This window comes from Adiantum capillus-veneris, chromosome 27 (genome assembly GCF_014529385.1).
Source record: "Adiantum capillus-veneris isolate H3 chromosome 27, ASM1452938v2, whole genome shotgun sequence".
NCBI lineage: Eukaryota > Viridiplantae > Streptophyta > Polypodiopsida > Polypodiales > Pteridaceae > Adiantum > Adiantum capillus-veneris.
The window spans coordinates 101,057,367-101,070,914 of NC_140957.1; the positions used below are offsets into that span (position 1 = coordinate 101,057,367).

General features: G+C 42.0%; 1 protein-coding gene and 1 pseudogene across 1 annotated transcript in view; both read left to right on the top strand.

Annotated features, from left to right (window-relative positions):
* LOC147422460 (uncharacterized) overlaps positions 1-11,472 on the top strand; it is a 32,872-nt gene extending 21,400 nt beyond the window's left edge. Inside the window, 4 exon segments of the mRNA XM_086503064.1 lie at positions 5,374-5,392; positions 10,895-11,016; positions 11,019-11,441; positions 11,443-11,472. Of these exon segments, the coding sequence (XP_086359190.1) occupies positions 5,374-5,392; positions 10,895-11,016; positions 11,019-11,441; positions 11,443-11,472 (594 nt within the window).
* A 980-nt stretch (positions 11,473-12,452) lies between these two features.
* On the top strand, positions 12,453-13,299 carry LOC147422461 (uncharacterized; annotated as a pseudogene).
* Positions 13,300-13,548: the final 249 nt, after the last annotated feature.

Sequence of the window (13,548 nt, forward strand, 5' to 3'; positions counted from 1 at the left end):
AGCTTCTTGGTACCTGTCTTTCCATAGAGGCTAATTGTACCATGTCGCCAATCTTGAACAGCTCCCACTGCACGTAACCATGGTCTGCCCAGTATAATAGGATATGCTCCCAACCCTGCTGGCATCACATGAAAATCAACCACTGCTTTTGCATCATATGCCTCCACTTCTAAGCTCTTTACAACACCCAAGCATTTTACTTTTTGATGGTTTGCCAATCTGATCCGAAAACCTGACACCCCAGCCACTGTGAGACCCATCTTCTCAACGCATGAGTGTGTTATGACGCATATTTGGGCTCCGCCATCCACATAACCTTGTCCCAAATTTTTCCTTTTATGCCACACATCTACTATTGGACAAATGTCTTGTAGCTCGTCCATTGCCAACACCTTCACTGAACCTCTCTCTGGCTCTTTCTCCATTGGGTTAACCATCCTCTTCCACTGTCGCTTTAGCTTAGGCACCATCTCTATAAGCTGCCCAAAAGTAACATCTGCCTTCCTGCTCGTCAGATCCTCCTTCAAGTCATAGCTTAATTGCCCATCCCCTAGTGGAAAATCTGAAACATGAAACTTTCGACGAGCTCTCCTTTTCCTCTTGGCCTTGACATCCTCGCCTTCATGGCTCTTTCCTTTCTTCTTACTAGGACCTGGGGCACTTCTTCCTTCCTTATCCTCTGTGGTCCTCTTCCCAATAGGCATCACTAATGTATCCTCTAGCTTTGATGCCTTCTCCAAGGTGACTACACTTAGCACTTTTGTCTTCCCTTTTTCCTCCTGGGTCAGTCCACTGGTTCCTTCGTCTCCCTTAATTTCGATGCCATAATCATTTGATCTAGTTAGCACCTGTCTTGGCAATGGATACATGTCTCCCCCCATCCTTGGTGGCTTATCACATTGCGGGCTGATGTGACCCAACTCTCCACAATTATAACATGTGGGCGTCTGCCTCCAAAACCTACTATTACTTTGTCCAGCACCATTCCTAGGTCTTTCTTCACCTCCTGGCTGATTTGCAAACCGCCCTCGACCTCGATTACTTCCCACTTGACCTAGCATGTTTAGGCTGAGATTCTTCATCAGATCAACCACTTGCCTCATGTCTTGCCTTAGGCCATCATCTTGCACTGCTGTAGTGACCACTGCTGGCATAACCTGAGTAGTAACAGGAACCACTGGTTCATGATGAACCCCTGACATGCGCCCTTGTAAAGACTCTATAGGCTGAAATTCAGACCTCATTGGCAAAGACTCCACCCCTAACTGGCTCATTTTCCTCAGCTTCCACTCTTTGTTCCTTGCTACCTCTAGTGCATCTTCATATGTCCTAGGCTTCTTTAGCTCTACTCTCCAACGTATATTCTCCCAAAGACCAGCCAAGAACCTGTCCTTCTTCATCATGTCAGGCGGGGGTACCTGTGGTGCTAAAGCCTTGCACATTCGCTCCCATGCCAATGAAAACTTACGTATGTATGCATCTACTGGCTCACCTTCCTTTTGCACCAAAGCCTGTACTTCTTGCCACACTTTGTCAGGGTCTTCTATCTTCACAAACTCCACTTCCAATCCATGCCTTAGATTGTCCCAACTCAATCTTATAGGTGGATCAGCCATACGCAACTCCTCTTCAAATGCTTTGGACCAAGCTCGTGCATCACTCTTCAAACAAATTTGGAGAAGGCGTAACATTTGCGTAGGGTCATGAATCTGGTTGCTAATGCAGGCAACCTCCATCTTTTCCAAAAATTCTTCCACATCTTCATCACTTCTTCCATGAAACTCGGGATAAGAGAAAGCCATGGCTACCCAAATTATGATGCTTTGAGAACCCCTTCGAACACACGTGCAAGAACCCAAAACTTTTCACGTCCCAATCCCCAGAAACTTCAATGGAGCTCAACTTTAGATAAGGACAAACACATGCACATCAAATGAGTTTTCATAGTTGATCATCGGAATGACAACAGGCAAAGGACATTCCAGGATCTCTCTCAATCTTCTTGGCCCAAACATAAAGACTATGCGCTGCTGGAAAAAGATCTTCCTGGACACATGAACATTAATCTGAATTCTTTGAGTTAAATGAAATGGAGTGAATTGAGGGCCATTTTGATCATCCATTAAAGCCAACCATGCAGCTCCCAAGAAAGCACACCTGTCTTATCCTCTGATTTTGCCAAAATTTTGGCAGCATAACAGCATAAATGGCTCAAAATACCAAAAAACCAGCCATCATATCTTGGGAAAATTTCGACAGAGTTTCCCCAGAAGTAGAGCAGTAGGAACCCAAAATATAGACTGTCTATGTATGCATAAACTGTCAACAATAGAACCCGAGCATCAAGTAGGACTCACTAGTACATAGCCTATGGCGAGGTCACGAAAAGGGTGCTCCAGCTACCTGTATCACCGAAAGGATCTCCACATTTGAGAATCCCCCAGCTCAATAAAAACCTCACGCTATCGACCCTCACACGAAAGCTAATGCAAATCGCGTATAGTCAAGTCTCAGAAATGACTATCTTCCAGACCAAGTCTCAGAAATGGCTGGGACTGCCAAATAAAACCATAGATGGCTCCACAAAGGCGTACAATGGCAGTTTCCACAAGTAACGTACAATCCAACAGACAATGCGCTCAAATAGGCGCCAAGTGATGCATTCCCACAACAACTGCAAGTGACATCACTGTACTCCAGCTACCTGTACCTGTGTGAATCACCTGTACCTATCCCTGTCCCTGTTCCTGTAACCTGTAATCTGCAACCTGTAATCTGTAATCCCGAAGCTCGAAGCTCGAAGCTCGAAGCAGAAGGTACTCGAAGAAGATCCTCCGTGGGGGCACCAAAAGAATGTGAGCGGGATGAAAACACACACAGCGCCTCTATAACGACCCGTCACACACTCTTGGGAAGATACACACACACACTATGGGGCACCACTCGGCTTAGACAACACACCTGGCCGAGACAGGGAACACACCTCTGGAGTGAGAGGAGAGAGACTATCCACTTGCCCACTCCACACAGACACACACACACACACACACACCCAAAAAACTCAGCTCAAAAGAGGAGAATTTCTGATGTTTAGATACAATTGAGCTTGGGCCAACACCAATGGGGCAAATAGCTCACACACTATGGGTGAAAGAAGCCAGATACAATCACAAACTGGAGCAGAAACTTCGCTCATAGGAGAAACTTACACAGAAAAACAGCAGGAAAAGAGTGAGGAATTTGGCAAAATGGACAGCACCATCGCGTCCGGAACGGCCCAAAACCCCAGTCTACAATGTCAAAGTGCTCAAATCCGACATCGGATGAGCAGTTTTCGGCCAAAACAGGCTCCAAAATGGGCAAAAACACACCTGCGGCTGTTCCTCCTCTCTTCTCCACGTTTTTTCTAGTCTTCTCTCTATTTTTTCAGTTCCCACACTTAGCCTTATTAGTTGGGCACCCTTGGCCTTTTAGATGACCTCAAACGGACCCCGAACAGGCCAAAAACTGACCTCGCAGTGCATAGTTGTCACCTTTTTGCATCATTCGCACACCTGGCACTCAGCTTTTTTCCAATAATGCATCTCGCCACCACGTGAAGTGGCCCCAAAAAAAGGTCCTCATGATGACCTTTCTGCATAATTCTCACAAGCAAACACCCACGTTGTGTCCGTCCTCATCTGCGTGCAAATATTGACCTCGTTCGCCCTCCTGACGCCACTAGATGCCATCTGACGCACCTGCTGACCTCACGTCGTCGGCCCGCGGATAGCTTCCTCGAGAAGTTTTCCGCGCTACCAACTCCTCATTATTGTATAAAAAACACACTGGTACTGGTAATAGTGAAAATCGCTGCACTATGTACATGTTGTCCTACCTGTACACATGTGGGCCCCACGTAACCACCTTGCTCTGGAAAATGGGCAATCGTTTATTCAATGCACCATGCATGTATATGTACATATGCGCAATCCCTTGCTCCAAAAAACTCCTGACAACGTATAAGATAAGATCGCAGAATTTGCACACCATATATGGTGAAGGCCGCAATTGAGAATGAGAGAGATATGAGGACTGCGTTCTGTCAACGATAAACGTAAGAAAGATGCTCAAGGAACTTCCAAAGATGTGAGAGACGTCACCCAAAAACGGCAGGGTAAAGGAGACGTTAATAATAAAAGAGTCCTCAAAATAGAGTGGTGTGAGATGCAAGATTGACGGCCACAATATGAATAGCAAAACGCTAAATCTTCTCGAAAAAGTTAACGCCAAAATAAGAAAAACGATCGCGGACGCTTCACGAAGAAGTAGGACGAAGAAAGCTGCGTCAAGCTCAATTGCAGTAAAAACAACATAACTTTCTGCTGCGAACTCCGATTGACGCAAACCTAGAACTCAAATCGAAGAGCTCGAGGAGACGAACAAGTTTTGGATGAAAAGTGTCATTGCGCTACGCTCCATTGCGCTTTTTCCGTTTCTCCAAATTTTGAGCAGAACAGCAAGAAAAATTGAGATGAAGTTCAGGGTGTCATCAACAAGAAAACGTAATCAACGATTAGATTGATTAGCAGTAAACGTCACACAAAACACTAATCATATTCTTCTTAACACAAAACAACCACAATTAACAAAAATCAATGCTCAAAAATAAAATTTGTAGCAATTTTTGAATCTTACATGCAAATCGCATACACATACTGTTTTGTCACCATGAATTGAATCGGCGCATGATCGTTACTGCTCTGATACCATGTTGAGATGTAGAGAGAAAGAGAGAGAGACGAGACAAGAGACACACCATATACGCTCCCAAACACTGATTCATATTGAGGACAAGATACAAATATATAGGTGAGACCAAGTTGAGTAGAGTGAGCCATATATAGCTCCAACAATAAATCGCTGGACTAGCAAGAAACAACGTTGTGTTGCAGTTTCTACGACTGAGTCAGAATATGTTGCGGCATCACTTGCAGCTCGTGAGTTGATTTGGCTTTGACAAATGCTGGTTGATATTGGTCACTCTCCTCTTTCTAGCACACCCTTGCGGTGTGACAACCAAAGTGCTATTAGTCTTGCAAAAGACTATGTTCAACATAATAAGTCAAAGCACATTATTGTCCATTATCATTATGTCAGGTATGAAGTACGCAAAGGAACCATTATGGTTGAACACTATCCAAGTGACCAGATGATTGCAGACATTTTGACCAAAGGCCTCAACGAGTCACGTTTCATCCTCTTGCGCTCGGAGCTTGGAGTTGCTAGACTTGTTTATTTTTCTGCTTATTGAAAACGATTTTGCAGAAACTACCCGCGTGAGAGACCGGAATCGATGTGTTCTACAACTTTGCAGAAGAAACTATCCACGAGAAAGACCGGAATCGATGTGGTCTACAACTTTGCAGAAGGAAGTTTTTTTCAAATTCTGCACCGATTTTGAGTTATCGTTCACGGACTGCGTACATACCTGAAAAACAGCTTCCGCGTTTTGTTTTTGATTTTTCTGCTAATTGGAAACGATTTTGCAGAAACTACTCGCGTGGGAGACCGGAATCAATGTGTTCTACAACTTTGCAGAAGGAAGTTTTTTCAAATTCTGCACCAATTTGGAGTTATCGTTCGCGGACTGCGTACATACCTGAAAAGCAACTTTCGTTTTTTGTTTTTGATTTTTCTGCTTATTCAAAACGATTTTGCAGAAACTACTCAACGGAGAGATTGGAATCGATGTGGTCTTTAACTTTGTAGAAGAAAGTTTCTCTAAATTCTGCACCGATTTTGGGTTATCGTCTCGGACTGCGAATATGTTTGAAAATCAAAATTTTACTTTTTTCTTTTGATTTTTCTCATAATTGAAAACTACTCAATTATATTTTTCTTCATCAATTATATATTTGTTACTGACGTAACTTTGCTGCAGAAGTCAGTTACACATCGTTCCGATTCAGTCGAGCCGTTGATGATCATCCAAATCCTATCGAGCTACTGTTGGTACATGATCTTTTGTTATATGATATACTCGTTCATTGATTCTCGTATAATTATTCTTTTAGAGATATAGTTTACGTCGTTTTATTGATAATTTCTCATTGATACCATAGTGATTTTGATGATACGATGATGATGTTTTGTTAATACTTTGGTCATGGTGATTTTCGTTGATACCATGATGATATGTCATTGATACCATGGTTATTCTCGGTGGTGCCATGATGATATTTCGTTGATACCATGGTTATTCTCGGTGATTCCATGATGATATTTCGTTGATTCCATGGTGATTTTTGTTGATACCATGATGATGTTTTGTTGATACCATGGTTATTCTCGGTGATACCATGATGTTGTTTCGTTGATACCATGGTTATTCTCGGTGATGCCATGATGATGTTTCGTTGATACCATGGTTATTCTCGGTGATACCATGATGTTGTTTCGTTGATACAATGATTATTCTCGATGATATCATGATGCTTTTTGTTGATACCATGATCATTTATTCATTTTTATTGATATAATGATGATATTTTGTTAATACTTTGATGGTATTCATTGATCACTACATTGATAAATGTTGTTTTATGTAGTATATACACATATCATTTGTATCACATAATCACACATTTTGTACTTTTACGTTTATACTTTATGTACCATATGTTGTCGTGCGTATATATGTCGTCAAAAGAGTGGCGTCGTGAACCATCTCTTATGGCATTGTGAACGTAATTATTTCATTAACGATGCTAATAATTTTCATGACATGTTTTTTTTTGGAGTCTATGATCTATGTAGGATTGATCAAAGAATTGATTTTATGAAGACAAACTTGGTGACAATAAAAGATTTATGAAGATATGTTTGGTGATGCCATATTGATGACAACATGAAGACATGTTTGGTGATGCGATATTGATGACAAGCTACACAGCAGATTCACGGAGACACTTTTGATTACAAGCTAATCGATAGCTTTTACACCTCTTTATTGAACCTTTGTATTCATTATTGTATTTGATAGGATAGGAGTAATGTAACTCCTCATAAAACATTCATTGTAAAAGGAGTGATGTAGTTCCTCGTAAACATTTGTATATTTAATGATTTTTATAATATAACGGTGGGTGTATATAGAGCTGTGGGTTTTTCCCTTGATCCCCCAAGGGTTTTTTCATCCACAGTTAGGGACCCTTATTTGAGCGGGGGTGTTGAGCATATATGTGAAGCTACTCAATATATGGCTTCTCTATATATGGCACCCAGGTCCCCTCTATATATACATCATCTCATGTGTGTATTCTACACACTTTCGGGTTCTACTTCTGTGTTCTCTCCTTCTCTCTCAATAGCTAGTGCGGTGGATCTCTTCCAAGGAGATACGGGAGGAATCTATTGCAGTCGCAAGGGCTAAATCCATTGAGGCAGTTTGCATGATTGAGAAGTATCTACCCACGAGCTTCCTAACTATCCAAATTCACTTGCTCGTCCATGAAGTAGATGAGGTTGCAGTGGCAGGTACAGCCCACAGCCGTTGGATGTTCTTTCTAGAGCGGTTCATGAAACACTTAAGGGTTTTGCTCGCCAAAAAGCGCGTCTAGAGGGAAGCATGGCAGAAGGATGGCTGGTGCCGAATTTCTATCCGTTTCTGACCGAGAAATGCCTCGACTGTGGAGCGATGAGGAGGATGCAAGACTGGTGGGAGAGGAGCCGCAAGGGCAAGGGGTGCCGAAGAAAATGAACCTGGCCATGCGAGAAAAGATCATGAAGTTCTGTATACTAAATTCAGTGCCGATGCAAAAATGGCTTGAAAGGTACGAAGAAGAGAAAGAGAGACGCAACAGGGAGCGACAGGATTTCAGGCGAAGTCGAACGACTAGAGGCTTACCCTTGCCAGACTATCTCGCTCCTCTACCTGAATTCCCTACAATGGCATGGTTGGACAAGACAGTGAGAGCCGCTTGATAGATCAAAGAACCCATATCTCTAGAAGAGGAAGAGCTGCCTATTGGATGTGACTGGAAGTATCATACATACATGGCACTGTGGTCGCATGGAAAGCATTTCAAAACACAACAAATTGACAGCAGAAGAAACTCGTTTGACAGTGGGGTAATGGTTAGTTTCATGCAAAAGAGCAGGGCCAGTGCTAGAGACACGAGTGAAAGCCCTAGCAACCTGGATTACTGTGTTCTGGTGTCAGATATCCTAAAAGTAAGCTTCAGGCGGTTTGAGATGTTTTTGTTCGATGTGAAGTGGTTCAAGGTGATTACTTCTGGTCGCAATGCAACGGTACGTAGAGATGGAAACAAACTTTTGCAAATAGATTCTACAAAGATTTGGACAGATGCAAGCGACACATTTGCTCTCCCCGAACATTGCAAGCAAGTGGTCTTTGTATCGGACCCTCGAGAGAGACAATGGTGGTTTGTGGTTCAAGTTGATCCAAGAAATAAACAAGTATTTGAAGGGAAAGATCTCCTGGAGGAAAGTCAGTCAGACGACGTCCATACTACTATGACATTAGATGATATGGACGAACATATGGCAGAGGAAGTTGACAGATATACGAGGGATGACGCAGACGAGCCAGAGTTGACATTTGTAGATGAAAATGCAATGGATGAAGACAATCTGCCAAAACGAGTTGGAACAGAGTTATGTTTGCAATTAGAGATAAGACGATGATACGGTGCAAGATCTTATCGATGATGCCTCACTCGTCGAGGCCTAGGCCTGTAAGTGTTTGTGTGAAGACGTTGATTTAAAATTAAGCTTAAAGTTAATTTAAACAATTGTGTTCTGATGCTTTATTTTACTTTCTTTGTGCAGGACTTTAGTATGGCAGACCAGATTCCAATCCGCTTCCATGAGTGCAGATGCATTCATGGGCTTCGTTACACAGATGAAGCCTGCTCAAATGGCAGAGGCTTATCAGTACTAGGTAGCCAGAGGCACGGGTACTACGCCTCCGGGATTCACACCGGAGGATCCGACACCTAGCGGGGAGACGCCTACGGGGGGGAGGACGCCTATGGGTACGACGCTTGCTTCTCCCATCACGGCCACTTCGACACCTAGGGGTGGGACAGACGCGGGTACGTCCTCATCTCTACAGCACAGGTGCACTCGCCGATCTCGACGATCGTTAGGTGGAGGTGGTGGTTGTTGTGGAGGAGGGTCCACAGATGCTTCGACCCCTCCTCACTCACGACCCCCGTCCTACCCAGACACACCTCTCGACAGACCTCTTGGAACACCTCGGAAACCTTGGGGGGCACATGATCCTAGTGCTTCCAAGCTCTATACTGTACAGGCAGATGGTTCTGCATCTCAGACCCGAGTCTATCCATGTGAACAGAACCATCTGCCTGTACAGTATAGACTCGGGTCTGAGATGTGACTGCGGATTCACCAGCTCGCAGAGCTGCAGTTTTCGACCAGCCTTCTGACGTCTTGGGGCGATCAGGATGGGGACAAAGTCAATTACATAGTGGAGACCATCCTAAGAGAGTACCAGCCTGCTCCGGGTTCTTTCGTTGTTTCGAGGAGGTGGATCAAGGGTGTTGCACGGGACACCGTGAAACGTTGACGAGATGCAGCTCGGAAGGCTTTCAAGACCGTCTTGCCGAAGCCTTCGGGCATCCCACAAGAGACGTGGCTGCAGATCAGGGAGGATGAGCGGACAATGGACACGCGGTTCAGACAGCAGCGTGAGGCCGCGCAGGTACGACAGATGACCAGGGGGACATCTCATCTTGGCAGCAGAGGCTTCGACACCTTTCGCTATGAGTTTGTGAGTTTCTAATCGAATCTTAACTATGGAGTTTTTTAAAACGCGATGAATCATGTATTCTTATTACTTTGATTTTTGTATAAACGCAGAATCTTGCGATGCATCGAGCTCCGACACGCTAGGAGGAGTCAGATGGATATCCCAGAGGTATCTATGAAGTACTGAATGATCTTGAAGCTTCAGGAGAGCCTGTAGACTGGGAGGCCTTATAGTCTCGCTGATTGCTTGAGGTGAGACGTTAATATGTGTGAGTTGATTTAATTAAGTAAGTATATGTGAAGTAATATCAATACTAATTTTGTGAGTTGTCCTATGTGCGGTTGCGACGCCTAGTCATTAGTGGACCGGATTTCATATATATGATTTGTGAGACACAGACACGCTTCTGTGTCTCTTTTTTGTATAGAAAGTTATTGTTCAGATAGTTATTGTTTCCCTTATGGTTATGATTATTGTCATTTTCATTGTATAGACATGGTTATTTCTCCTATTCTTGTATAGACATAGTTATGGTTCAGTTTTTGTTAATGGTTATGTTTAACTTTCTGGTTATGCTTATGGTTATTGTTAATTTTGTTTATGGTTATGGTTATCTGCATTATGGTTATGCTTTTAAGTTATGGTTATGGTTCGTTATGGTTATGCTTTTAAGTTATGGTTATGGTTTGCTATGGTTATGCTTTTCAGTTGGTACGGTACTTGTCTTTCATTGGCCTTAAATCTTATGTGAGATCCCATATGGATAGCATGTAGGAGGCGTATACATGATATGGTTTTTTTTGAAAAGTTTATGTAAAAACAAAGGGAACTTTGCCAAAATTTCTGTGCGCAGGAGCATGGTTGATTTTGGTACTGCTCGCTTTCTTGGGCAAAGGGCAGGAAGTCTGGCTGTGGCTGTGTCCATCTTTTAACTGGGCACAGGCTAGGCTACCTGCCCTCTTCCCAAGAAATTTTTTTTCTGTTATGGTCGTCGCTAGCTGCGTCTATATCTGCGTCGCAAATAGCGACAGGTTCACAGGGACGCGGATATCGACGCACACAGCGACGCAGTGCGTCGATATCTACGTCGATGACACCTTTTTTTGTTGTAGTGAACAGTGTCCTACAATTTTTTTTGGGTAAAGTCCAATGCTAAGTCCTATAGATATGGGGTTCTTGGGGGCACTCACTCATTGATTGCGAAGCAACAGCTTGCTACAGAGTATGAGCATGTGGACACATACAAAATGAGCATGTGGACCCATACAAAATGGCCATGTGTTGGGTGTATGCTGTCTTAACAGATGAGGAGGTAAAGTTTCTTGCCCTTGACCATAACATTGACTCGGAATTTTGTTTGGAGATGTCTTTCATTCAAAAGATAAGATTCTTTCATAATGAGTGGGTTGATACCATAAAGCGTGGTGGAAAAGTCGATGACAATTTTTTAGTAGCACTTTGTGAAAAGTGTGGCCTTGAAGTGAAAAAGAAAGGTGGTCGTGGAGCAAGTCAAAAGCCTAATACTAAACAATATGACAACTATTTTCAACTTGCCTTTCAAGATGGAGAAGTTTGGGACTTACAAGAGGAGATCTTCAAGATACATGAGCAGGGAAAGCTAAGCAAGTCCCATGCATCTTTCAAAGGAAAAGGTGTCTCAAAAGAGGATTCACCAAAGCCCATCCCCGAAGATATGAAAATAACACCCTAGAGACAATTGCAAGGAATACGTGAAAAATCATTGATTACTGTTGTACTCTTACGTGTGAAGGGTGGAAGCATCTCTCTAGAGAAAATGGGAGAATAATTTGAAAGGTTTGTAATTATAATTATTTGAAATATTCATTGATGTTTTTCTTGCTATAATGAATAATATTTCTCTCTGTCTATCATCAAGAAAAAGACCATGTTGCACATGCAAAGAATAATGATTGAAAAATTGAATTGCTCTAATTGGGACGAGGTGATGCAGTACCATCCAGACTCAAGCAAACCCCATGTGTTGAGAAGTACATGTTGCGTATTTTCTAACATGGTGAGTTGTTCCCCTTGATTATAATATCTTGTTATTTGGCCAAAAATGACTTTGAATATCTTCTAGTATTGCTTTTGATTATTGTGGACTCTTGTGATAGACTTCCTACATTACATTTATGTGGCTTTGGATTCCAGAATCCTAAGGTGACCCTTTAATTTTTAAAATCTTAAATCAATGTCCCATTTGCTGGTTTTGGGTTTGGATTGTAGAATCCCAAGAAAACCATTTGTCTCCTGAAATCCAAAGTTCAAGTATTTTCATTTTGCATGTGGTTGGATTCTAGAATCCCATAGATTATTTAACTTGTGATTCATTTAAAGCTTATTCTTTGAGGATTCTAGAATCCACTTACAAATTATAAAATCAACTCTAGCTAGACTTCAAATTTATCTTTTTTTAATTAAGTCTTTTACTTTTCTCTTATATCTTTGTTGTGTATTCTAGAACAAAGATCCACGGGTTGCCATCAAGCAGATCCCTCTCAACTTTGAACAGTTTTTGTCACGGTATCGTCTTGAGAGGAGAAGGAGACAACAACCCCAAAGCTTTGAAATTACTCTTGATCTCTCACTTTATATTCCAGATAATGTAGATGAGTATCCATCTCATTGGTGTGTTCATGAAGGCAGGGTTGAAGAAATGAGCACATTTGTTACCCCACAATCTTACACACTAGCCATTGTAGATGCTCCTTATGGTTTTAATGCCCCAAACTCTGTCAATGATGATGTAAAGTATGGAGTATCTGCCTATAGAGGATTTTGGAAAAATAACTACTTGTGACTCTTGGTCACTAGTATTTTTTCCCGCCCATGATCAAATTACTGTAGTGCAAAAAGCTTTCGCTGACTCAAACATGACATGTCAAATGCTAACATGGTAAGTGAAACCTTTGAAGTTTTATACTAGTAGTAGTAAGGTGTTATTTTTTGTTTTCTTCTTACATCTGAGCTATTTTTTTGTCGGATAAATCCAAACATTCATGGATATAAGCTTGATCACCTTTCTTGGGCTTGTGAGTTTGCTACCATTGGATTTTACTCATCTCTAGGTGTACAGAGTAAAGGATCATATAATTTTGCGGTGAAACCAAATCGCACAAATGTTTTTGAACAACCGGGAGTCTGCAAAAAGTTCAAACATATCGGTGCAGATGTACAAGGAGTCACAAATCCATATCAAAAGCCTCAACTTTTGATGATGGATTTAACTGATTTACTCTCAATGAGAGGAGAATGCGTAATGGACCTCTTTGCGGGGGCAGGCACTACAACTATTAGTGCATTGAAGCGAGGCTGAAATGTGGTTGCTGTGGAATGTGATCCACTTCAAGTTAAACTTATTGAGCAACAAGTCACAACTCTTAAGGAGTTACGATATGCGTTCCAAAATGTGGGAATGAAAAACATGGCATCTTATCCTCACTTCTTTGATGCATCTGGGGAGCCACAACCTCCAATTGGTTGTGAGAAATTTGGGGAGATAGTTGATCTTGTGGATTTTGAATGAGATATTGTAGAGGTTGAGGAGCAAGCTAGTGACACTCTTCTTCAAATAAATTCAATGGGAGAGGAGACAAGGAATGAGGAGGAAGAAGATCTTCCCATTCAAGCATAGTTTTTATGACTTTAAACTCATCGAACTATGTTTATGTTCAAAAACTTGACATTTTTTTATGTGAAGATACTTATTTTGATTTGTGTTTTTAATTATTTGCTTAAATTCTCAATTTTTT